The sequence below is a fragment of the Lepidothrix coronata genome, unplaced genomic scaffold, assembly GCF_001604755.1.
Source record: "Lepidothrix coronata isolate B3197 unplaced genomic scaffold, Lepidothrix_coronata-1.0 Scaffold244, whole genome shotgun sequence".
Classification (NCBI taxonomy): domain Eukaryota; kingdom Metazoa; phylum Chordata; class Aves; order Passeriformes; family Pipridae; genus Lepidothrix; species Lepidothrix coronata.
This window is the reverse complement of record NW_016690424.1, coordinates 713,493-741,083: the sequence shown is the minus strand read 5'-3', so window position 1 is coordinate 741,083 and position 27,591 is coordinate 713,493. Positions and strand designations below refer to the sequence as shown.

The window sequence follows — 27,591 nt, the reverse complement described above, 5'->3', positions numbered from 1 at the left end:
ACAGTGCTACAGACACCAACACACAGTGCCACAGACACCAACACACACTGGCACAGACACCAACACACAGTGCTACAGACACCAACACACAGTGCCACAGACACCAACACACACTGGCACAGACACCAACACACAGTGCTACAGACACCAACACACAGTGCCACAGACACCAACAGAGAGGGGCACCAGAAGGAACTGGGTGTGTCCAGCCTGGAGGCAGGAGCAGCTTTCCAGTGCCTGGGGGAGATTCCTGAGGATGAGGAAGCTCCTCACTGCAGTGAGACAACTGTCCAGCTGGGACAGGGAATTCATGCCTGACCAAAAGGCACTTCTTCCCTCTGAGGACAGCTGAGCACTTGGACAGAGCCCTGGAGCAGTCATGGAATGTTCAGCCTCGGAGGTGTTCGAGATCTGACCGGACAGACCCTGAGCAGACCAGTCCAGTTGCAGGGTTGATCCTACTCTGAGCACGAGGCTGGAGCAGATGATCTCCAAGGCCACTCATTGAACACTTCTGCAATTCAATCACACCCCAATCCATCTCCAGTTTCCAAGAACTTACAGTTCACTGAGGCTCCAACCACAGGAGCATCTTGGAAGTTAATAAGCCCAGGTAAATTTTTCCTCCATGACTGTGCCTTTTAAATCTGGATGAGCTCACTATCAACCACATTCTGTGCCAGAACATTGCAAAGCATTTATCAATATTTCTATTTTCTTAACCAGTTTTTCATGGCAAGTTCAAATTTTCCTTCCTTACAGGAGTAGGATCATTGAAGGACTATTAATAAACATGATGGAAGGAACTTTACCAAGCAGATTACTGGGTTGCAACTTCCAGACATAATTGTCTTGGTGGGTTCTCAGTGCTCCTCTGGCCAGACAGAACATCAGTGAGGACCAGGGCAAGATGCCACTGTCACTAGAAAAGCTAGAGAACCAAAGGTGCAGTAGGTGAATCTGTTCTGTTTGCTAAATTGTGGAGGCTGCGGGATTTCAGCTGAATTCCAGAAAAACATGCCTATTAATCCCCCACTAGTGCAGGGGGGTTTTGTTCTTTTAAAAATATATTCAAAGACGTTTCAAAGAATAGTTTTATTGCTGGGAAAAAAATGTTAATTGGCTTCCATTTAACTAAATAATAAACTAGGCATTTCCTGTGGCATTTGCTCCAGAAAAATACTAATTTTAGCCTAACTTAAAATGCAATCAAAAATTAAAATCTAGAACTAACTGCACATATGTCAGAACAGCACTAGTTTTCTGACAGCGCTAATATTAATCTGATGGATTATGCAGCTATTTCCTAGACATCTGACCCCTCAGCCTCACCAAAGAGCTACTTTATAATGATATTTCTTATTTATGCTCCATCTGATGCCCCCTAAAAACTAACAGGGAAAACAAAAAAAATTGAATTGCTCGTATTTAGGATTCTATTTCAGATAATAAAGTGGCACATTCCTCTGCCTCTGGATGGGCCCAGACTGAGAGCTGACACAGTTCAGTGTGGGAATGTTCAACTCCAAGAACTCTTAATGTCTTCAAGATAGTCTAAATTTGTCAGTGCTGAAGAAGATCACAAAGATACAGTGGATTGCTTATATAGGACAAAACCAGCACTTCCTGAGGCTGCTGAGAGAAATCCATGGGCAGAACAAGGCCAGCAGCTCCTGAGGCAGCTCGGCAAGGGGAGAAGTCCTACGAAAAGCCCTGTTTAGTGTTTGAGCAGAGGGGGAGTGGCATGAGGGTCATGCCTTCAGAGGGAATGGCAAAAAATGAGAGAGGTTTTTCTTTTACCTCAGCACTGCTTGCCCTTCCTCTGAGGGGTCTGCACGAACCAGGACACAAACTTCAAACACAAAGTAAACGTGGAAAGAAAGTTTCGCCAGCCAAGGCTAACGGGGTCAGCTTAGGAATGATAAATACCTTTAAATGTGAAAAACTGCTCAGCTCAGTTTGAAGTTTAATGGACATGGGCAACCAGGGTATTTTATTTTTTGAGCAAATAGTAGGACTTGATCTTAGAGGTCTTTTCCAGCCTTAATGACTCTGATTTTTCGTGCTCCAGCCAGACTACTTTAGTACTGTATTTTATGGGAAAAGTCTTTCTGGGGTTGGGACTAAATTTCCAACACGCTCTCCCCCAGTCCATCCATCCTGCCTAATTCCCACCAGGCAGGGTGGGATCTGAGAGATCCAGCAGGTGAGCTGAATGCTGTGTGAAGCACGGGAAGAAGGGGCGACCTGGTCAGTTTGGGGAAGAAAGGCAAGAGGAGGAAGAGAGGCAGTGCCACCAAACCTGAGGCAGCTGTGAGCCTCCTGCCCGCTTGAGTTTGGGCAAAAACGCTTTTGGCAAATGAAGGAACTTTAAATGCCAAGAGTGAGTCATCCCTCGTAAGCAGAACACAACAGACTCGCCAGCAGCTCTGAGCTGAGCTCTACTTTCTCAATGTATGGTGAACTCTTTGTTACCAGTCTGTATGGCTTCTCTAGACGGTATAATTAGAAACAGGGATATAAGAGAGGTTTTTAAAAATAAAACAAGAAAGATGGCAAGTTATTAATGTAGGTGGTTCAGACTTTAGTCTTTAATTTAAACCGAGGGTTAGTGTGTGTTAAATAATAAATCTTGGAACTCCCTGAAGTGCTGTTGCTATTCCATTCCAAAGAAGTGGAAAAACCAGAGGGTTGCCTTTTAATCCAGGGCAATGTGTGTTCCAGTAATGGTCATGTTGCAATAACATATATTCTAAGGTGCATTCAACAGGTGCCGAGTGAGCAGATCTGCACAAAAAATGCAAAATTATTCAAAGTGAAAGTGGGCACAGCCCCAAGGCTGCCAGAGCTCCAGGAGGGTTTGGCTGATCCTCTGGGGCACAGGGGGTGACTCCTGGGGATGGGCCTGTGCAGGGCTGAGGGTTGGACTGGATGATCCTTGTGGGTCCCTTCCAGCTCAGCACAATCTGGGATTCTGTGCACACCTAAATCACCTCGTTGCTATAACAACCCAAATTGCCTCAGAGGGAAAACTCAGCCCCTGGTGGCTCCTCTTGAACTGGTGGCATGGTTCTTGCCATGCTCTGTGTCAGGCAACATCGGGGTATCACAGCCCAGGGACAGCCCAGGTTCCTCCTCTTGGGAGGCTCCATCTCAGCGTTAATTTTTCCCTTGGCAGGTGAAGGAATGCCCTCCTGCCTTGGGGGGGGCAGATGGCCACGAAACACCGGCTACTCACCCCCGAATACAAACATCAGCTGATACAAACACGCCAGAGCATCCTTTCCTCTCCAATCCCTGCACTGCCTCTCATCCAGGCTGCTCCCAAACACAGTCCCAAGGAGGTTCGGTGCTGTGGAGCGTAGCCAGGTCTGACATGAGTCACCGCAGTGACTCAGTTCTCACTCGCTGCCTTACTCAGACACTGATACAATATGGCACAAGTCTGCCTGATCCGAGGGGTATTTATAGCTCCCTGAGTCACTGCCTAATGAAAGCTGCCTTTTGGAAATGAAACATTTGTTCTGAAGGCTGTGCATGGAACTGCAGCCCAGACACACACCAGAGGCACTACGAGCATCTCACTGATCACAGCGAACCCACATCACCACAGACGACTTATTCAGCACTTCTTATTAATCACATGGATTTTTCCTTCCCCAAGGCCATGTCCTTTGATGTGTATTTAGATGACTTTAGATAAAACTTAAGATTTTCACTATTTTCACCCACACAGAGACCCAGCTATTGCCTAAAATCTTTATTAGGGGAACATAATCTATTAAACCAGACCTGCTGCAGGACCAACCTCTGTCCTGATTTCTTGGAGGCAGGAAAGGTACAAAACCAAATGAACAAAATGGGAATTTATAAACAGATATAAAAGAATGAGAGCAAGTTAGACAGGAACTCATCCTTCCTTCCCTGCTTTCTACTCTGAAATATCACAGCCCAGACTGATTTAAAAATCTGATTGTAACACAGTATTTCCCTGCATGGGGTTACAAAGCATTCTGATAAACAAACAAAAAAAAGTGGAACTTGTCATACTTGTTTGGGATCACTTTCTAGATCAAAATGGCACCTGTAAATTGCAAAAATGCAGTTTAAAAATTGCTTCTAAATAAAAATTAATTGCATAACATGCTTGTCTGTCTAAATCTTAGGTGTTCACCTAACTTATTAGACAACTTAAACACAGAATATAGGGCAAGGTTTCAGAGTTTCCAGTGGCAATAACTTAGCTCATGTAAGGAAGGAGCATTGATTCATGATGGACCTTGCTACAAGAGGTTAATGAAAACCTGTGACTCCACTTGGAGAAAGAATTGCTATAAATAAAACTATGAACCAACACAGAGTAAGAGGTGAATGAAATGTCTAGATCTGGAGAAATTCAGTGAGATGAACACTGCAACTGGCCAGGTCCAAAACTACTGCCTTTAGGAAGTTCAGTCCCTGCACGGTCAAAGTAGAGAGATCTGCAGCAAAGGAATTGTATCTAAAAGATGCAAAGGTGTTGGCGTTCAGCTTCGGGTTTGTTGCTTTCTGTGTTTGTTTTTTTTAATAGCTTAGAGATGCTCAGAACAAAGACTGTCTCACAATATCCTCAGTGCTGCCTGAATCCAGTAGAAAAGAAGCAACGTGGCTATTTTTGGTGGTCTTGAAGTTAGGAATGTGGTTATGAAGGGTTTTTTTGTTCCCCTTGGCTCCCACCTTCCCTCCTCCTGCTGCTTGGAACAGGATCAGTGTGGAAGCATTTTGTTCTAACAGATCCAATTCACGTACTGAAGTGCCTTTGGAGATTTTTATTTTTCACTGCTTTAGAGAGTATGAAAAGGTCACATATTTTCAAATCAGAATGGAGCAACCCAGTGAAATTTCACTTATCCAAGGAAACTTCTATGACTGGTACCTGAGATCCTGCACAAAACAGATGCAGCTCCTCAGGAGAGTTTGGGAACCACTGAAGTGCCTTTTTCTTCCTTTTCTGTATAAAAAGCTGCTGTTAAAGCAGTTATTTCTTTCAGCTGCTGATTGAAGGCTATTCACCAAGCCCATGTTCTTCAGAAGTTAAACAACCTGGCAGGTTTCAATAATAGATATCTCAGAGAATTATTGTCATCTTTTAAGCACTACTCAAGTGTAGTTTTCCCCCCTAGAGAAACAGATCTTAACACAGTCTACATCAAGCATTTCAGTCCACTAGTTAAAGGTCATTCTAAAAAAGAAAGCAAGATATTCAGCAAAACATCCAAATGGGAAGTTTCAAACTCCAGCCTGTTTAACTGCAGGGTATTTATAGTGCACATATGCTTCACCATCTTATTAAACTTTTTATAAGTTGACTATTCCCTCACACGAAGCATCTGCTGAAAGAAGGCAGATGAACAGATTGTTTTCTGCTAAAAACAATGTTGCTTGAAGCACCACCACATTATAAATAACCCTTTTGGTGAGTCAGCAGACAGGTCCCTTGTTTGGAGAACTTCTGCTACAAGAACACCTTGAATGAAATGGTTTTGTCACCCCAAAATGTCTTTCTCTCACCAGACACGTTCCGTTCAGTTTTTGTATTTCATCAAAGCTTCCGAGTGACAAAGTCATGCCAGACAAAGGGATCGGGTTTAATTTCCTGAGGCTGACACTCCCCACGTGCCGGGGCATCACGGTTTTCCATCGTTCGTGCAGGATCCAGAAGAGGGCAATGTCTGGCTTTGGAAAAGATTTCCTGCTCCATTCCCTTCGTGCAGAGCCACAGAAGCCGTGCAAGAGGGAATACACAGTAGCAGTATCAGGAAAATCACAAGCAATACTCTGATGGGAATCTGGGAGAACATGATTCAGTTAATTTTGCTCCTTTCCAGCCAGCACTGGAGGGATCCAGCATAATGACATTTTAACTTTTAACACATGAGATAAACTCAAAAAATTCACCCAGCAAGGAGGTACTTCATCATTTCTTCTGACCAGAGACCATCTACCAAGAGTTTCTAAATCCAAATATTAGTTAACTCGATGCAAAACATTCTGGAAGTGCTGTTATCCCAAGTCACTATCCCAGCATTTCATTGAGCTCTTCTGGCACAGAAAACCACAAGGAAATAATTCTTCCTGTTCCTCAGAGACTAAGAGGGAATGATCAGCAGTATCTGCTTTCAAACTCACGTTTTTAAAGCAGAACAGTAAGTTCTGTAAACTCCTCATGGTCTGGTAGAACAGACCCAGAATATCAACACAGAGGAACCAGCTGAATTAAGGACGTTCATTCATCTCTCACCATTTTTCAGGACCAGTTGGGGCCTTCTCCCACTCCCAGAAAAATGTCCAGCATGGCAAAAGTGGGTACAGGAAAACACTTGTTTAAGAAACAGTAAGATCCAACTGAGGCTTTTTTATTAACTATGGTTGGGAAACTTTTAAGACCATTTGGAAACTTGCACTTGAAAATGCCATGAGAAAAAAAAACACTGAGGAAATTAAAGAGACCTACTCGAGTATTTATGAAAACAAATAGAAATTTAGTCTTTTTTGGAGGTTTACAGATCAAACCCCATACAACTACAGAATTCCATCAGTAAACCTAAGACTGAAATTAAGAAAACCAAAAAGCAATGAAAAAAATTCCTCCTTTAGACCAGAGCCAGCAGTGGGAGATCCAAAGGGAACTGCCTAAACTTTTATTAAAACAAATAAGAGCAGCAGACCCACTTTTGACCCACAACTACTGCTGGATGCCAATAGCTGTAGTGTTGGTCCAAGTCATGATTAAGCTCTGAAAATCAACCCTTTCGCTGTCTTTTCCTTAGGGAAGAACAGTCCATACGTTGATTTTGTCAGCCAGGATGGTTTGTTTGGGGTTCCTGTTTGGTTTGGGGTGGGGGGTTTTGTTCTGTAGAGGTTTTTTGGTGGCTGTTGGGGTGGGGTTTTTGTTGTTTTGTTTTTTAAAAGCAAAATTCTCCAATGTGTGACTGCAATAGAGTGCTGAGAGCTGCCTTGAGACATCCCAATTCCTATAACTGCATTATAAAAATCGATCCCTTTTCACAGCACAATAAACCACCTCTGGGGTGCCTTTGATGCATTTCAAAGCCTGAAAAAAGTGTTGTAAAGAGTGATGAACTTCAACTCCTCAAGGTAATAAGTTGTTGAATGCAGCTACAATGTCCTAAAATGCAGCAAAACTTCATGTTTCAAATATCTCAACTGCACATACATGAAATATCCATCTTCACTCATTTCTTTGTAATGGCATAAAAGATTTCTGTGTTATTCTTAAAAAAGCTCTTTCCCAGAACAGAGAAAAAGCTATTGCAGTGGGAAAGCATCATTTCATTAGAAGAAATAGGTATGAATTGGCAGAGGTAAATAAGGACTGGTTGGAAATGGGACAGTTTGAAGTTCTAAGACAGCCTTGGCACAAGCAACACGCCCTGTGAGCTCCAGCCAAGCTTGTGGAACAGGGGAATGGACTTCCCACTTAATCCTTAGATGGAGTTAATGGATATGAAACAATCTGAGTGAGCCATACCTTGTTTCCTTTCTTTGGAAAAGGACCCTTAATCCATTATCCATCTCCAAACTGCCTGCAGACACTGTGCAGGTGGCAGCAGCAGCCTGGCAGGCCAGCACAAAGAACTCACTCACTGACATTTGTGAGGAGCATTCCCTGGTGTTCTGGCAGCAGGACCTGCCAGGTTTCTGCCACGGGAATATGCAGATCACAGTTCAGGTTTTAGCAGTGTCCTGTTATTTTATTGGGCCCGATCAGCATTTCTACATGTGCCAAGGAAAACAAAGGGCTGCTTTCCTGCCCCCTGCATTTAACCCACAGGGTTGGAAATCTGAGCAACCTGGGCTGCTGGAAGGTGTCCCTGCCCATGGCAGGGGGTGGAAGGTGATGAGCTTTAAGATCCCTTCCAACCCAAACCGTTCTGGAAGCCCCTGTTAACCTGTGTGCTGCCTCTCCTGTTCCATAAATGTCCCCTGGTACTTGCTGTGCTGACAGTGAGTGAGGGGGAATCTGATCCCATCTCCAGTTCTGGCTTCGACAATGTGTGTACAACTAACCTGTAAAGATTCCAGCACAGGATTTGGAGATAAAGGCAGACTGACAGCCAGCAGCTGGCACTCCCATTCTTCCACCCAGCACACACAAGACTCTCCACAGTCTGTGAATTCTTAGTTAATATATGGATCCAGTGCTGGATCAGAGCTACACCAGCAGCACTCTGGGGATCACTTTCCTTTTATGTAAGTTCACATAACCTGAAATTTCACAAAGTCAGTCTTTTCTTAACTCCTTACAAGTTCTTAAAACAAAAATAGAACAGAAAGATCACAATTGGATCTGTCATTTATGAATGTGAGTGCACACTTGTGCCTGTGTAGGTGTTTTATCTAGGGGAGCTAGATTTGTGTCCAAATCCCACTCTGGAGGTCCCACACACCACAGCTGGGGACTGTGCTTGAGACAGCCCTGCTGGCAGTGCCCATGTGGGAGCACTGGGTTCACAGAATCATGGAATGGTTTGGGTTGGAAGGGACTCTGAAGGCCATCCTGGGCAGGGGCACCTTCCACTAGACCAGGTTGTTCCAAGGCCCGTCCAACCTGGCCTTGGACACTTCCAGGGTTGTTCTGGTACAGTCAGTTATGGCCACAGTTCTGAAGATGCCACTTTCCTACCACCTAAATTGAGATTCTCAAGATCACACCTCACATTCAGGGCTTGGATTGGCTCTTTTCCATTTGACTCGTGCAGGTCTGTGCACCTGATTGACCTGGGATATTGAGCTCCAGTGGGATTATTGCACATCCCAGGGGGAAACACCAACACCCAGCAGGACCTGAGGACCTACAATTCTGCACGTAGAACGAGGTCATGGACACAGACTAATGCCCTTTCAATCAAACTTTGGCAGCACTTGGCAAGGTGAGGCAGGTGAAGGTGACCAGAGGCTGCCCACCAGCAGCAGGTCCATCCAAGGGGCTCTCAGAGGGGCACAGAGGAGTTTGGAGAGGAACTGCTGAGCACAAACACCACGGGATGAAGTGCCACCACCCCTGCAGGCAGGCAAACAGGCAGCACAGAACCATGGAATGGGTCAGGTTGGAAGGGACCACAGTGGGTCATCTGGTCCAACCTCCCTGATCCAGCAGGGTCATCCCAGAGCAGGACTGTGTCCAGACAATTCTGGGATATCTCCAGTTCACAGTTCACTTCAGCTCCTATTTGCACATCTGGAGATTACCAGAAGACACAACATCCAGCACAAAGGGCACCCAACCAGACATTGCTCAAAGCCTTGAGCCACTGCAAGATGGCTTTATCTCTGGGTGGGGGGCTCCAAACACTGATGGATTGACAAGCAACCCAGAAGGCATCTCTGCCCAGCACACAAAATCCTGCATTGCCCTTGCCCTGCCCATGCTCAAGACCTGAACTGTCATCTAAAAATATAAATAATTTTTGTTTTACTCTATGCACAGCAACTCAGGGCAACCAGCCAAAGCTGATGGATCATCTAAAAGATATCAGTTCCTTTTTACATTAAGGTTTTGCATAAAACACCATTTCTTGAACAATAAATTGCTTTAGTCAGTGCCATCAACTTAAACTCAAGTTCTATAAAATCTCAGTAAAGCTTCTGTGCAACTGAATGTAATTTAGAATCTATCAGTAACTTCAAATATTTAAATCAACTGAGGGAGAGTCATGAAGCCAAAGTGTTTACTGAAATGCCAGTTTAGGCAATATGAATATTCCTTAGCAGGTTTTCTGTGCATGGAGAGAAAAGACTGAGAGCAAACTGAACCAGAACTGACCTACAGTGCATGTAACAGAAAATATCCAACGTGGCTTTGACATGCCTCAAATATGCAGAGCTTCCTGGAGTGCCATTTAGAGGGGCAATAAGGCAAGGGAAAGAACAAGGAATTTAATTTGATGGATATTTTCATCACTCCACTGGGTACAGTTGTTGGAAGTTTGGAGTTCTGACTCAGCTCCACATCCATCATAACGAGACACCAAAAGACAAATTACCATCAAAAAGAAATGGACTTTATATCATTTTTTATCAACAGTGCCTCGAAGCCACTCCCAGCCCTCTCAGTCCACCCTGAGCAGTGGTTTTACTCCTGTCTAGTAACTCAGAATTTCATCTTAGGGGCTGAGGCACGAGGGAAAAAACAAACACCAGAGGAGATACAATCACTGTTTCTACAGAGCCTTTCAAAAGCAGAGTGAACCCTCCAATAACATGTGTTTCTGCCTATAAATAGGTCTGTTTTATACACAGGATTACAAATTGCTTGGAAAAGATTTGGGAGGTGTGGGATCCCTGACCTTCACGTTTCTACATCCCACACTGAAAGTGCTGGAGGAAGTGTGGCTGATACCACAAGGTTTTTCTCCAATTTTTTTTCCCCAAACCATGCCCATTATGGCCCACTGGGGGAAAAAAAAAAATAATTCAAAAATAGGCAAAAGGTCTTTTATTCTGCTTCTTTCCAGCCAATTCCTTTGGAGTGTGGCCACCTCCCTGCACTAAAAACAAAAGCTCCACTTAGTGCATCCTCAGCTCTCCAAAGGTGCTGCTGGGAGGGGGGATTGACTTGAAATACTGATGCTGCCTCTAGCAAAAATTTCATGGGTAAAAAACGATGTACCTGAGCTTTTAATTACTCATCTCTTGTACTGCCAGTTTGTCAGACTGGTTGGTATAACAATGAATACATATAAATGCTGTGGAATGAGAGAGAATGGCTGTATAAATATGAATTTCTATTTAGCATTAGAAATCAAAAGCCTTCGTGGAGGTTATGACAAGCTCAGCCAAACGAGGCACAAAATAACAAAGCATCATTTTATGTTTTAATTAACAAAGCATCGTTTTATGTTTTAATTATTTACATTATCTTCTTTTCAAGTGTGCTAATTTTTGCTGCCTTCACAAGCGTTTGCAGTGGGTTCAACAGTGGTTATAGCAATGAAACTTTAAGATCCAAACATCTTTTCAAGTTAACTTTTATCTTTATGAAGTCTGGAGGACATCTTTTTTTATGTAGCCAATTGGCATAAAAATTACAGATGTGAAAAATGGGCCATTGAGTGTCACGTTTGCCAAGGGACAACATGTAAGAAGCATGACAGGGCATCAGGAATCCAGGCCAATCCTTCTGGCTTTATGATTTAAAAGCAGAACACTGGAATAAACCCCCCAAGAACAAAACTCTTGGGGAGGGGGAAGACTGGAAATGGAGAAAATTACAGCAGGAAATGGAGAAAAATGATATACAGAGGGAAGAGGAAACATTGGCATTTTTTCCTCCTTAAGATTATTATGAAAAGAAAAATCTTTGGAAATTTGAGCACTTCATGTCTGTGAAATATCAGAGCAAATCTGATAGTGCCAAAGCAGTGTTTTTGACTTTCAAAAGACAGCTCTTTTCATCTATTCCCTGTCTAATGGTTAAAGGAAAGGTCTCGGACACACAGACCCACTCTCTGGGGAAGAAACCCAGGGCACAGAGGAAAATGGGCAGCCCTGGGCTTCCACCTCTTAAGGCAGCACCCACAAACTATACTGTCATTTTTATCCATTCTCAAGGTAACCCAACAATCTCTGAAAACAGATGGGGAAACAGAAATAAAGTGACTTTTCCCCAGGCAACCGTCTTTGCTCAGGCAAAAATCCCTGATGAGACTGACACTTTACATTTGGAAATAACCAAAGCTACCAACAGAGCCAGGGCAGGGAAAGGGGGAAAAAACAAAAGGCAAACTGAATTGCTTATGAATTGAATTCCCTTTCCTACCTCCTCTCATTTTCTATCACCCAGGAACCATTCTTCATGTCTAGCAGATAGGGAACTAAATTCTTATCAACAGACTCAATCTTAGTCACACAAGCAGACCCATAAATCCCCCAGAATTATTTTATAATGATAAATACAAGCAGTTTACGATTTTTCTGACATTCTGACTACCTATTGCATCCTTGAATATGGAAAGCAATAACTAGAAGATTGTTACTAGAAGAGCAAAGCATCAAACCCTGGACCTGCCAGTTACAAAAGCAGTGCCCTGTGGCTGAGAACAAAGGGCAGAGCCTCAAAGCACAGCCATGGAGCTGCAGTTTTGCTCTAATATGTTTCTAACAAGTTTCACATTCCCAGTCATCAAACTTTTAGAATATTTATTTATTATTTTAATTAAAAGGCCAAATCCGGCAAATAAACGGCCCACATGTTGTTATTCTCTTCCCCCTGCCTGATGGAAGCTGCTGTTCTCCAGTGGGATGACTGTTCTCCCTTCCAGGCAGCATCTTTAATGCACCTGTCAAGCACCACCTTTCAGGTTTATCATTCCCTCCTGAGTGTAGCCAAAATTGCATTCTTGGCAGCAATTCCCCCTCAATCTTCATTAAAACTGGAGTTCTTTAATCCTTGCTGACCTGCCTTCATATTCCGTTCCCAACCCTACACCTTCTGGTTGCTAAATCCCATTCTCTGCCCATTTTGCTCCCTCCTCCTGCCCCAGCTCCAGCAGTCTGTGTTCCTCCCCTCAGTATATCTGGCTCCCTGCACACCCACACTGTCCTTGGGTGGGGAAGGACAAGCCACTGTTTTGTCTGGGCTGGAACTCTCCTGACTTATCCACAGGCTGCAAAGATATGGCCATTCCTGGGGACACCCCCCACGAGAAAACACCACTGTTTTCCTAAACCAGCCAGCATCACCCGTTCCTTTGATGAGAATGTTGACCTCTGCCACAAAAATAAATCATCTGGCAGCCAGGAACAAAGCAATCTGCAAAACTGAAAGCCTTCCAGCTCTCTGAGAGGGGAAGGGAGCTGTAAAAGCAAAGCACATGCTCCGAGTGTTTAAGGCTTTCACGTGTCAATGGACTTAAAAACAGTCACACAGAATCACAGACTGGTTGGGGTTGGGACCTTAAAGCCCATCTCGTTCCAAACCTCTGCTATGGGCAGGGACACCTTCCACTAGACCAGGTCCAACCTGCCCTTGGACATTTCCAGGGATGGAGCAGCCACAGCTTCTCTGGGCAACCTGTGCCAGGGTCTCAGCACCCTCATAGCCAAGAATTCCTTCCCAATATCCCATCTAACCCTGCCCTCTGGCAGTTTGAAGTGATTCCTTGTGTCCTGTCACTGCAGGCCCCTGGAAATAATCTCTCTCCGTCTTTCTTGTTGGCCCCTTCAGGCCCTGCAAGGCCACAATCAGGTCACCCCAAAGCATCTCTTCTCCAGGCTGGACAATCCCAGCTCTCCCAGCCTTCCCTCCCAGCAGAGCTGCTCCAGCCCTCTGATCCTGTTGGTGCCTCCTCTGGCCTCTCTCCAGCAGCTCCATGTCCTCCCTGTGCTGTTCCCCAGGGCTGGAGCAGCTCTGCAGGGGGGTCTCACCTGAGCAGAGTGAAGGGACAGAATCCCCCCCTCAATCTGCTGTCCCCAAAAGGGAGGTGCCTGGGAAAGAAACTTCCAGTGAAATTGTTTTTTATACTAAAATTACTAAGTGATCACGAAAACAATGACAACCCTCACATCTGTTTCACCCAAGTCTTCCACTGTCCCCTGCCACGGTGACACCCCTGAGCATGAAACAAAAAGGCATTATCAGCCACCAGGACCATAATTCTGCTATAATGTGATCCCCTCCCCCCACGTATTTAAGAAAGCATTGAAATTGGTATTTCAGAATCACTAAAGAGCCATGGGTTTACTGATGTGTTCCTTCATTATCCAGACATTTCCTCATGGGACAGGAATCCCCATCACCTGCAGATGGCTAAGGCAGCACCATTTTATGCTCCGGGCCTCACTACCCATGTGGACCAAGCTCCAGTTGTCTTCCCTGCTTTCTCTGGGTCACTATTCTGACAGCTTGAAAGTGTTAAGCTCTTAATGCTTCTTTTCTTAATCTAAGTGTTCCCGCATTGCTGGGATTTTCAATGACTGTAATTAGCTCACAGAGTGCCACAAATTACACTTTTCTACAGGAATATTACTTATAAATAGGGGTTTTAGTGCCTTCTCTCTGAAATGAGCTAGTTGGATAACAGCTCTCATAACACTTGGACAGCATGTGGGCCTCCTACTTCCCTTTTAGCCCAGTTTTCCTAATCCAAGTATCCTGGGAATCCAGCATTCTTTGGGAGGCGTGGAAGACATGACCTGCCATCAATCTTTTGTCACACCCTTGAGAAGCTGACAGCAATGCTCCAAGGTTACAAGCCATCTTTCAAAATCAACACGTGACATACATTTCTCCAGATCCATGCCTTGGCCAACATTGGCATGATCAGGGGCTGGAACTGGAAGTTGTTCATCCACTCTCCACCTGCAGTCAGTGGGACAAGGCACCAACAAAAATATTGTCATGACCACCTTCACATTATTTGCTTCTCTCTCCAGATAAACCCCCCACCCCAGTGTAGGGCAGGGGCCAGTCCCTGTCCTGTGTCACAGAACAGGAGCAGGTGCCTGAGGGGTTTCCTCTGCTGTCAGTGAAGCCCCTCCCTGTTAATGCTCTTAATTAGGTGACTGCTTCAAGTGAAGCGTGGATCTAGTTCATCCAGACAAAAATCTGCTCTGAGCAAATTATCTGAAGGCAGATTTGTTACAGACCAGTGTTTGACTGTTGTACCCCAGCTCATTAGCAGATGCTGATCCCACTAAGTAATTAGCAGGTTTCTTTAGCTCTTAATCCTACCCTGACACACAGCAGAGGGAAGTGTCCATGGGACAGACACAGCAGTGGTGGGGATGGGGAGCTCTGCAGGAAACCAGATGTGAATTTGAGCAGCCATTAGCTAAGCTGGAAGGAAATTCTTGGATTCTTATGCTGTCAGAACTGGAGACCAACCCTTGGAAATGGACCTGGAAAGGACCTTCCCTTCAGTGGTCAATATTAAGAGGTCTGCAAAGCCAGGAGTTCATTAATGCCTCTGCACTAATGACTGAGGCCCTGGTTTGGTTTGTGAGCTTGATCAGGGTGACCTAATTGTGGCCTTCCAGGACCTGAAGGAGCCAACAAGAAAGAGGGAGAGAGACTATTTACAAGGGCCTAGGGATACAGGACAGGGGGAAATGGCTTCACACTGCCAGAGGGGAAACTGAGGTGGGATACTGGGAAGGAATTCTTCCCTGGGAGGGTGGGGAGGCCCTGGCACAGGTTGCCCAGAGAAGCTGTGGCTGCCCCATCCCTGGAAGTGTCCAAGGCCAGGTTGGACCTGGTCTAGTGGAAGGTGTCCCTGCCCATGGCAGGGGGTGGAATGGATGGGCTTTAAGTTCCCTTCCAACCCAAACCATTCTATGATTTTACTATCACAACAGCAACAAGTTGTTTTGCAACTGCTCCAAACCCACCAGATTTTCCAAACTTCATAACATTATATTAACTCTGTCCTTGACCAGAGCCAACCAAAATGGCTCTTGTTTTCCACTTTGGCTGGGAATATTCAGGAAATTTACATGTCAAAACTGAAAACAAAACTGCCAGACAAGAACTCCTGGGTGCTGCACAAAATCCAATATCCTATTTTAAAAGACAAAACAAATTTTAAAAAAACCTCAAGCAGCCACAAGAGTGGGAGCTGAAAAGCAGCACGAGGAGTTCCCTCTGTGGTGGGACAGGAACAATTCCTTGGTCAACACCTTGAAACAGTTCAAACTCTCTGGGGTTTTCCACACCGTGACTATTGACACCTCAGAGCTGACATTGCTGAGTCAGCCCCTTAAGCACTGTACACTTAAAGAACTTTTACAACTAATTTATTACAGATAAGGGCAGCTGTAGCATATAAAAGTCCTGTTAGAAATACAAAATTAACTGAAAACCAAGCAAAGGTTACTCAACTTCTAACTTGAATTGCCAAATTGTAATTGGAGATTGTAATCCAACTTGTAATCCAAACAAGATAACCCCACTCACTGGTTGTGACTTGTTGGATAGTGATCAAGAGTTCCCTATTATTATCAGGTATTCACTCTAAATGGCCCCAACTTCAGTAATTTATAATAAAATCTGATTATTATGCTCAGCTACAACATTCAGTACTGAACAAGCCTTTAGTAGTTTAAGGGACAATATTCCCCAGCCCCCACTACAGACACCCCACAGCAGAAGGCAGGTTGGAACTGCTCCCATCAGCCCTAAAACAGGTTCCTTTGTTTGCACAGATAACTGTATTTCCTTTTCCTCCTTCTCAAATGATGCTGGTGGGTTGATTCATTTTAATTTTAAAAAAAATCAACCAGTGGTACTTTAAACCAGTTTCATTCAGACCAAAAGAGTCCCTATAAATATTAATGCTGTTGATTTTATACTCCATGTAAAACAAAGGTGCTGTTTGCCCTTGAGAAATCGGTTTATTCAATCAATTCTGTTGTAATTGAATAATTTAGCTTCAGTAAACTGTCTCTGAAGTGTACAAAGTAACTTTTCTGAACATAAATCTCACTGCCCCGTCTCCTCTGTGAAAAGAGACTGCAACTCTTTCCTATATATAGGAAACAACAATACCCAGACTGTCTGCTTGTCACCAGTGCTATCAGCTCTCCATGAAGGGGATCTATATCTTCCTCCAGTCAATTTTTTTTTTTCTCCATAAACTGATCTTTCAACAGCCTTGGAAAATCCTGGAAATGGTACAATAATTCCTTCCCTTTTCACAGGCACAGGTGAAACAACCACTGTGATGTTTATGGTGGGGTTACACTGAAAACCAAGTGAAGGGCAGGAGCAGGAAAATCTGAGTTGGGGGGTAATCAATGGAAAGTTCAGTCACTGGAAGTTCAATCATTTGTTGTTATCTGTGTCCTGTCAATACTGATAAGGGGAGGCAGGTGAACAAGACCAAAGTGGGGTTTTCCAAAACATGTCCCACTGCTAGAGAGTCCTCGAGCAGTTAAAGGTAAAAGCATCTGAGCATCCCTCTCCCCCAGTGCCCACCATTTCCAGTTTAGAGCAATTTTAAATGTTGATTACTTTTCAAAAAATGGCAATCTTACAGTCACTGACAAGTTTTAGATACTTCTGATTTCAGCCTTGATTTGGCACAAGCTGTTTACTAACTCCTCATCTAAAGCATCAACCACACAGCTCAAAAAGCTGCATTCTTGAGGAAAGCAGAAAAAAATATGAATAACAGTGACCTGACATTATTTATTCATAGATTTGCACTCAAACACACCCACTGGTCTCCAGGGGCAAGTTTAACTGAAGTCATCTTTGCCTAAACCTTATGCAGGGTCAGTGAAACAGTAACGTGTCAGTCGGGGTGGGAAAGGGCAGGAAAAGAGCAAAGTGATGAGCAATACTGGATGTTTATACCACCTTCAGGAGGGACAAGAATGCAGCCTGGAGATAAAAGAGAAAGGCAGGTCCTGCACAGGGAAAGCCATGGTGAGAACAACTGAGCCAGATAAAAATCCTGTGTGTGTGTCTGTCCATGAACTGGAGAGAGGAAAACAGAACCACCTGTTTCTAAGGAGAGGGAAAAAGTCAGAGGTGCTTGTTACAACAGCAGACAGGAAATTGGAAGCACATCATCTTAGTGTAAGACATAACAAAAGGAAAAAGGAGGAGTCTGAACCCCCCAGAAGGCTTCAGAGGCTAATAGACACCCTCAGAAATCTAGAAATATTTTAAAGAGATGGTACAGGTAAGAATGGATTTTGATCTGTCCTTTTTATGAAGGATGTTTTCCAAAAATACTATTTTTTAATCATACCAAATGTATTTTAGAGTATTACAGGAAAATGAAGTTTGCTGTTATGTTCAAGCATATTTGTTCAAGCTTCTGAGAGGCAAAATCACACCAGTTCTTACCAAGTTTGTCCTCTTTCACCATCCCTATCTGAAACCCAGCACCACAACTGGCTGTTTACTTTCCAGCTTGTGCCCTTGGATCTTTAGGAGGGTGGTGTGGTCAGGAGGCAGCCCAGCTCTGAGGAAGGGCTGCAAGGCAGTGCTCAGGGAAAGCAGGGATTTGCCTGGGCCAGCTGACACAGGGGCCGGGTCCCAGCTGCCATCCCTGCTGTGTCACACTGAATTACAGGCACAGGATGCAACCCATACATTCCCTGGTGCCAGACAGGGATTACTCAGCTGATTTGGAAGCTCCGGTTCATCCATTTTGCCAAATCCAGGGCAAGCAAAGCAGGGCTGAAAGGGAAGTCAGGTCACTTGGGACACTTGTGCCACTGTTGAGACAAACAGAGCCTTCAGGCTGACCCCAGCAGGGCACAGACTAAAACCAGTCTGCCCAGTTAGACTGTCCACCAGTAATGCAGACTGGGATCAGCACTTTGTGTTGCTTCTCTCCAGGTACAACCAGCCCCTTGGCTTTGGCAGCTGTACATTCACGTGCCATCAACAGGGAGGTAAAACCCCTCCAAAGCCCTCCTGTTTCAATCATTGCATTGGTAACACCAAAGCAAAAGTCACAGTTTACCAGGCCTTTTTTGTTTCTAAATCTTGTACTTGTCACATTATGCACAGTAGGAGAGGCTTCCAACCTTTCTATATTCTAATGTGATGAATCACACCGTGTTACTGAGATACTCTCAGAAGTAATCTAAGCTTTAGAATGAAATCACTGACTACAGCCTGAAGAAGAGAAAAAAGATCAATAGAAAAGAGTCACTGCAAAACAAGCTTCTATGAATGAGAGGGAAGTAATTGTGTGTCAAGAGGAAATGTCTTCTGTGGCTTTGTAGCAGGTTACCTTAAACTCAGGCCTTTCCAGGAACGCATCAGTAGCAGAGTACACGAACTTCAGTGACGTCATGAAAGGCTGACACAATCCCCCCTCTTAGGGCAGCCTGTCAGCTTCCACAGCAAGTGATGCTCCTGAGAAATCCAGCCCGACCAGACCTCCAGCTGCTGGAAGAGGCAGGAGTGTATCTGGGTCACAACCAGCAGAGCTGTTCTGACCAAGGCTCAGCGATGTGCTGACATCAATATCTCCATCCCCGAGTGCTGAACACACAGGGTGGCTCATCCTGGAGCTGCTGCCAAGAGATGGCAGTGAGAGCTCATCCATCCTCCCTGGGGGACACGGCACAGCCCTCGCCCTCCAAACAGGGACAGCTCCCACAGAGCCACAGCCCCCGGGACACAGCAGGGACACCACGGGCAGCCCTCGGCCACAGCCAGGGCTGTGTCTGCCCTGCAGAGCAGAATCCTCCCCAGAGGGACCACAGGGCCTGGAGATGCCTGTTCCCAATGCTATACTGAAGTTATCTATTCCAGTACCTAAAAAGATGGAGCTCTGTGATGTACCCTTGTGGCCTCAGTGTGGGCACACGTCCCTGGTGCCACGCAGGTGAGGAGCAAACCATGCCACACACATGCTGCTCTTTGCTTTGCTGGTAAATGGAAAGGTATCTTTCACCCTTCACAGCTACAAAGGATCACACTCTCCAAATCCCCAGGACACCTGGTTTTGTTTTGTTTCTTAATAGCACACACCCTCTTTGCAACACCTGCTGGCCTTTTAAACACCAACACTGCCACTGTGTGAAAATCAGATTATACTGTCACAATTATTTGTTAGATACTGAAAACCTGAAGAAAAATAAACCAAAATAGCTCTGATCACGTGGTTCTGTAGAGCCAAGATCTGATGTGCCTTCTGGGAAGCATCCCTGGATGTCAGGCAGCAATGCAGGTACCACCCCAGAGGCAGCGGACTGGGGTACAGTCCATACAAGAGACAAAAAAGAGAGGGATGATCTTTCAAGGTGAAGGACTCAATTCTCAGACTGAGATATTAGGAAGCAGAAACAGTGGTGGTTCAACACAAAAGAGCAGAATTCAATCCAATGGTTTGAAACATGACTGAAGTGAGAGTGACCCCTCAAAACATCCGAGGAGGAAGGCCAAGCCTCAGGTCCGAGATGTGGTTCAGACCCACCACGTGGTCAGATCTGGATTTGCCAGATTTCTGTTGGTCAAGACTGGAAACTGAGGCCCACTGGCACTGCTCTATCTGAGCAGCTTTTATACTTGGTTTAATTTTCTTTGGATGCAATCAGTGCAACACCCACTTCCTCACTTCCAAGTGGTCCATGTGCATATGGCCTCAAAGGCTGAAGGGATAACAACTCCTGGGCTGTCAACCCCTACAGGTAACAACAAAGAACAGAGATCTAAACTAAATGTGCTCTACAGAGGTTCATATTATAGTGCCAGACTCTGTTCCCTGCACTGGGATTCCTGGAAGTGCCAATGGGAATGGTGGGGTATCACAACTCCTGCTGTCCGTGCAGGCTGCAATCCCTCCTCCCTTCAGGGGAACTCAAGCTGGACAGCCTGTGATAAATACACCTTCTCCAATGCTAATACATGTATTTTAGCAAATGTGTGACAAAATTAAACCTGGGAATATGTTTTCCTGGGATGCACAGACAGCACAAGCACTCGCCCTGGGTGTGCTGTGGCAGTGCCAGCCAGGGCAGGGCTGTGAGTAGGCTCTGAGGGCACAGCTGGCTTTGGGCACACAGACCAGCCTGGTGCTCCTGTCCAAGGATGGGGTTTGCATTAGAAACAAGGGATGTGACACATTTACACCTCCTGCTCCTCCAGTCCATCTCACTACTGCTAATAGTGAGTAGGTTCCCAAACCAGATTTGTCTTGGATAAGTCTAAACCTCAGAGCTGGAATTCACATAATAGAGCCCATTATTCTCTGAATGGGATAAAGCACAGGCTAACCAGAGAGGGAAAATTAGTCTAATGGCAGGAAAACAGTTTTCATTAGAGAAATGCTTCTAGGAAAGAAAATGGGCTGAAATGAACTGGATTTGAAAGCCTGTTTAGAATGGGTTGAATTTATTCCAGCTTCTTGGATGGCTTATTTTTTTCGGGGAATCTCTATCACATAACCAGAACACAGGAGTTTAATTTTCTTTTTCTTTTTTTCATTTTCTTACATGTTATTGTCTTACTTTTTTTCCTGCCTCACTTTTATGGAATTGGTTCTGTAAGTGAACGTGGCAGGGCACTTTCTCCACTTGGCAGTCAGCACAGGACTGGCCCCTGCCCATGTTTTGGAGCCTGGAGAGGTGCAATGTGCCCAGAGATCACCCACAGCCCTTCTCTCCCAGAACTTCTCCAGAGCTCTGATGCCACAGCTCACTATTGAACTGCAGCCATGCTAATTAATTCTAATTTTAGTTCCACCTCTTTTTGACCACCAATAAATCCATGTTGCTTTGTAATCCAGAACTGGGATATGTTCCAGCATTACAGGATTGGGCATTTTAAAACCATTTCTGTGCCTACACCCCAAATGTCAGTAACCTCAGTAAGTCTGGCAGATGAAAATATCTACCTGTGTGCTTTAGGGTTAGGGAAAGGCTGTGGGATGGCAATTCCACCAGCAATTTCTTCCTGGAACTGCAGGCAAAACAGCATAGCAATGCCATTTGGTATGAAAATGGCCCTTAGCAGAAAGAACCTGATCTGTGTCATCCCAACCTGCTGAAGTTCTTCCAAGGAAGCAGCTACTGCAAATGGCAATTCTGCACCAAAACCCCATTTGCTGAAAATCCTTTACTTGCTCCTTATGTGGGTTTTATACCAAGACAAAATTTTAATTCTAATACATAAACACCCTTTCTTTTCTTGTCTTTAGAGCCTTTCAGAGATAAGTAACTACAGCAAGATTGTTTCCTTAGTTTGCAGGCTGCTGTCCAACTATTCCTCAGGCATTTTATAATCTAATTGTATTTCAAAGAGCTGCCAGAAATATGAATTTTACTTAATTCAAGTAACAGATCTATGTATCCAAAACTATGTGCTGCTTCTGTGGTGGTAGCTCTTACCTGCTGCTTTCAGGGAAGGCAGTGCCTACCCGAAACTAGGGTTTATTCCTGAGGAAATGGTCACAGCTGGTGTCACACCAAGCTGTCATGGTTTCAGCACTGTGCCATGTTCCATATCCTCAGGCACATTCAAACTGGAGTCAAGCAGGGAAGAACTGCACTAATTTGAAATACAAAATGATAAATAACTGGGTCTGAGTGGGGGAGCAGGGAGCACAGCCTGCTTAAAACAGCAAGCATTTGTTGTGCTCAACAGGTCTCAAGGCTGCCCAGCTCGGTGTTCCTGCTCCTCAGGAGGGTCCCAGCCTCCCACTGTTCCTCTGGTTTAGCTGGAATTCTCCAGTGAGGAGGAAGGATGGTATTTTGGCCTTTTAGAAGCAGAGAAGCCTGATCAATAATACAAAGCACAGTAAAAGTATAATTGTATTAAACACTTAAGACAGACTTAGTGCATGATACTTGTCCCACTTACCCACATTTCCAATCTACCAGCCACTACACTGTAAACAGAATTTTGGTTAATCCCACTGAGGATTCTCTCTGTGTATATTCTGTAGCTCAGTGTGATCTTGCAAACCAGTGACAAACATTCAGAGGCATCATATTTAGAGAACAGCCTACTTTTTAAGTGTTCAGCCTCATCTATCTACAGTGGTAAGTGAAAGCCCAAAATACCTGATGCTACAAAACCCTCTGTTTTTGAGATGCACATTCCAGAGCTCACTGTTCAACTTGCCTGCTCACACCTCAGGCCAAAATCTTTCTCCATTTTGTCTCTTCTCCCCAAACATCAGCACATCATGTGACAATGAAGAGGAGTGAAAAATGCTGCTGATAACTGGTACAGGGTTTGCAATAAGGGATTTGGCCTGGAAATGCTCTAGTCCAGCTTTCTACCCCGTGCTGTCCTGAAAAGGCCACACGAGTTGGGCAGTGTGCACACACTACATTTGGTTACAGCTCTGAGCAGTCACCAGTGTCTTCCCGGAGAGCTGGAAAGTTCCTACTGCTCACCAGTGCACATGGACACAGTAATTGCATAAAGACAAGCTTCACAGTATCCCAGAGTGGGTCAGGTTGGAAGGGACCACAGTGGCTCATCTGGTCCCACCTCCTGCTCCAGCAGGGCCAGCCCAGAGCACACGGCACAGGATTGTGACCAGAGGGTTCTGTGAAGAGACTTCACACCCTCTCTGGTCTCTGTTCAGTGCTGGGTCACTGCCCAGCAAAGAATCACAGAATCATAGAATCAGTCGGGTTGGAAAAGACCTCTGAGACCATCCAGTCCAACCCTGGATCCAACCCCACCGTGCTTCCCAGACCATGGCACTGATGCCACATCCAGTCCCACCTTAAACACCTCCAGGGACGGTGACTCCACCCCCTCCCTGGGCAGCCCATTCCAATGGCTGAGCACTCTCTCTGGAAAGAAATTCTTCCCAGTATTCAACCTAAACCTCCCCTGGCACAGCTGAAGACCCAGCCCTCTTGTCCTGGTTCCTGGGAGCAGAGCCCGACCCCCACCTGACTCTCCCCTCCTGTCAGGGAGTTGCAGAGAGTGAGGAGGTCTCCCCTGAGCCTCCTCCTCTCCAGGCTGAACAGTCCCAGCTCCCTCAGCCTCTCCTCATAGGACTTGTGCTCCAGTCCCTTCCCCAGCCTCGTTGCTCTTCTTTGCACCTGTTCTTCCTCATGTCCAGGGGGAAATTCCTGGGCATCAGTTCCTGCCCATTGCTTTTGTGCCATTGCTGGCCCCCCTGGTCCATCCTCTGCCCCCTCCCTGCAGGTACTGTAGCTATGGATCAGATTAACTTATCCAGTCCTTGGATTCCTGGGAACACAGCAAGCAGGAGCAGCCCATGGCTGCAGTGAGAGCTGTCATGTCCAACAACAAATGCCCAGGGATTTAGCAGAGGGCTCCCAGCACTGCTGTTCAGCACCAGCCTGTTCTCACCACCCTGACCCATTCAGTGGCTGCCACTGACTAAGTTCAATGTCCAAACAACCCCCAAATGTAGAGCTGGGATGTTCCTTGTTCCACCACCCACATTCCAACCCCCACACAGGGGGCTATCAGTGCCCAACCAGCCATCAACTCTGCTCCTGGAACAGGCACAGCCACAGAAACACAGACTGGGGAGTTACTTCTCAAGGAGAAACAAAACCAGTGAGAACTCACAACTTCCCAGCCAAGGGAGGAACCCCCTCCCAGCTCAGCCTTCCAAACACACCGAGGAACCAGCCACGAAAACCAGACTGTCAGCACATCATGTCCACTGCCTTTTGTATTGATTCAGGCAAAGAAATGATCACACTGGATAACAGAAACTAAAAAAAATAATAATAAATTATAGACTTTTTTGCAGTTTCAGCTATTTGGGGCAAACTGCTTCTAAGCAAGTTTTCATTCCTCATTAAAACTAGAAGTTGATTCTCCTGTAGAACAGAGGAGCTGAAAAAGAGCTGCAGAAAAAGGAGTAAAGGCAATGAAAATTCTTTCCAGCCAAATTATTTTCCCCAGTAAAAGAGAAAAGTTGGATGGGGCAAAGCAGGTTCTGAGGCAGCTGATGCTTTAAATTATTAGTATTATAATCAGCACATAGACACTGATATACTGAAGCACAACACATTCATCCACTTCCACCCTGTGTATTGAAATATAATGACTCATTTTTAACCAGTTTGTTGCCATTCTCCTTTTTATCCATAGCTCTACTATTAATCTAAATTGCCAGTAAATCTTTTACTGGGCAGTGGGATTTGGTTTGGTTTTGCTTTTACAACCATCAAAACCATCAGAACAAAAATCACTCACCAAAAATTCCATACAGATATAATGCCAAGGAATATCATCACAAGCAGGACTTAGGGTGGATATTCCCAAGGTGGCACACTTTCCCCTTTCCACAGGACAGATTATTTTATATTTGAGCAATATATTTGAGAAATGTTATTACTCACAGAATTAATCCTGGATTACTGGGAAACACTGGATTCCGCTGGAAATCTGAGTGTTTGTGTTCACCTTTGGAGTGGAACAGTCAGATGAGCAAGACTTTGGTAACTGAAAAGCAGCAAAGCATTTCAGCTCCCAAAAAGCATCACTGTGTTACTCTGTGCAGGTCCCAGAGTCCTGGGGAGATTTTAAAAGGTAAAAGCTCTCCCACACTGCAGAACCCTCTGAGGCTCAGCCATGGGGTTACAACAGGCTCTCAGTTCATCTGGCTGAAGTTTTTTGGCTGAAACTGTCTAGAAGTGTTTACAGGTGCATAGAAACCTTATGATTTTCTGATAGAAAACTATTTCATTTACCTTCTAAAGAAAATTTGGTCTGAAGAGTATTGTATTTGTATTTAATACAAACCAACCACAAGGTTCAAAAGCAGAGGTCAAAATATCCACCACATAATTTGAATTATTTTACCTTTTTTTTTTAATGCTGCCACAGAAAACCTGCTGAAATATTTACCTAAATGCAGTGAAATATCCCTACAGAGTCTGTATTTCACTCACCCTGCCCCTGTAGATTATTACCCATTTTATAAAAAGGAATGATATATAAAAAAGTAATACCTCCTTATCATAGCATGATTTAAGCACATATAAGACTATTTATAAGAATATATCCTCTAAAACCAAAGCTGCTTACTGAATATATAAACAGAAACAGCTTAAGAAAGGTATTTAACTTCCAGCATTGATACTCAGACACAACTGCTACAAATATTCCTGAAAGGCTTTTCTGCCTGTTAGAACCTACAAAAAGTTGCAGTTCACTTTTTTTAAAAGAAATTCAATACATAAATTTCTGCTCTATCACTTCCACTTCAAAGCTCAGATTCATGTTGCTTTCTTCTCCTTTCAATATTAGGTTGATGTTCACATGCTTCTGTTCCTCAGCCAGCTGAAAGCCACCATCGTTTCTTTTGCCTCTCATGTATCATCTGCAAGGCTTAAACATGTGAATTTGCTGAATTCTACCTAGAAAAATGTGATTATCTTCTTTATCCAGGCAGGTACCTGGGAAAAACTCACACAAGCTGCATTCTCCCAGCAGCATAAGGATGACATTGCCTTTAGGGCTTTAAAGAACACTCTTTGTTTCAAAAGTATAATCGAAATTGAAACATCTGCAAATAGATAAATGCTCTAATTAATATGCATTTCAATCTCTGCATGCTGAGCTGTCATAAACTTTCCACTTAAGGGAGGTTACCCAGGCAGGTCTCAGGAAAGTGGAAATCAAAGCTTCATCTCCAAGCTGCCACCACTGCAACCCCCTCTCTCTGATTGAGCTATTTATGGGATAAAAACCTTCCTGTCCAACACCAGGCAAGACATTTTCTTTGAACTTGTTTGCAGCTTCTCGTAAACTGAAGAAAATCCAATCCCTCATAAGTCTTTTCTGAGAAATAACAGTCGTGAGAGAGATGGAGGTGACCAGGGTTAACAAACACATGGGGGATGGAAGAAAATAAATCAGGGGCAATGTTTTTGTCTCTATCAAAAGAGATCTGATCCTTCTGGAAGGGGCCAACAGCTTTATTTGGAGAAGTCTGTTTCAGACAAAATTTATCGGGCAATGCCCAAAATCTCCTTCTTTCCAAACTTACTTTTGCAAGTAAAAAGCAGTGAAGATGACGCTGGGCCACAGTTTTAAAAGTCTGCATTGAGGGAAGTATTTCAATTTATGCTGCTTTTAAGACAAAACTGCAATATATAGTATAGGCTGCAATAGGTGGTGTAACCTGCACTCCTGATTGGGATGTGGAGGAGATGTTCTGTCAAACTGGCACAGGTCTTGGGGGGAAAATACAGATTGCTGTGATTTTGAGATCCAATATGGTTTTAGCAAAGGAAACCAGGCAGGAGGAGTCCTGGAGCAAGAGGGTTTCCAGAAGAAGAAAATGCCAAGCACATTTTTCCTGGATTGGAACTCCTGAACTGACACCAGTCTCTGCTTCCCCGTGTGCCAAACAAGGATCCCAGAGGCATTTCCCACAGATTCCTGTTCCCTGTTAAGAGGAGGGAAACCCACCCAGCGATGGACGCAGTGAGAGGTCCTTCAGTGCTGTGAGCAAAGGACTTGACAGCACAGTGATCATGGCAGAATTATTCTATTTCATTACCTTAAAGAAAGCATTTTTACCAATATTCACCGTTCTCTAGATGGAAACTCTCAAGACAACTTCAGTCCAGTGGATCTGGGTCTCAGCTGAACCCTCTCCAAGGCTTGCTTTAAGCAGTGGACCATGCAGACAGGGAATGTCTTATCCCATGTACTAAATCCCTCCTAGTTCTGGAATTAGCTCCAGCATTTGGACCTCAACCCAGAGTGAGGAATTATGTGTTTGCATGAAATCTTCATGCACCTAATTTTGCAGAAAATATTCCTCTTTTTGCCAGTGTTGCTGCAAAGTAAATACTGTGACCATATTGCAAATAATACCAGAGGCTTTAGATTCTTGTTACAGCTGTGAGCTGACCCATTTTCAGAACTTTAAAGCTAAAAATGCTTGGCAAAGGGGCAGAAATATGTGCAGACATATCCTGTAGCACAGAAACAGAGTGACCCTATTAAAAAATATCCCCAAACAGGAGGGAGCACAGGGTGGGAGCCAGCCCTGATGGCAGGGTGACGAGTGGCCGTGGGTGCAGCAGCACAGGGATTACACCAACAGTTTTGAAGGGATCACCAAGCCCAACACTCCCACCACCCTGTTGGAACAGGCTGCCCAG

General features: G+C 44.6%; 1 protein-coding gene across 11 annotated transcripts in view; it reads right to left on the bottom strand.

Annotated features, from left to right (window-relative positions):
* Window positions 1–27,591, bottom strand: part of IQSEC1 (IQ motif and Sec7 domain 1) — a 337,734-nt gene that overhangs the window by 199,041 nt on the left and 111,102 nt on the right. Inside the window, exon 1 of one of the 11 annotated variants that reach the window (XM_017834890.1) lies at window positions 18,753–18,847. The exons of the other annotated variants lie outside the window; for them this stretch is intronic. Coding sequence (XP_017690379.1) covers window positions 18,753–18,781 — 29 coding nt within the window. The 5' untranslated portion in view covers window positions 18,782–18,847. Of the gene's footprint in view, window positions 1–18,752; window positions 18,848–27,591 lie in introns of those variants that run through there. 11 annotated transcript variants of the gene reach the window in all.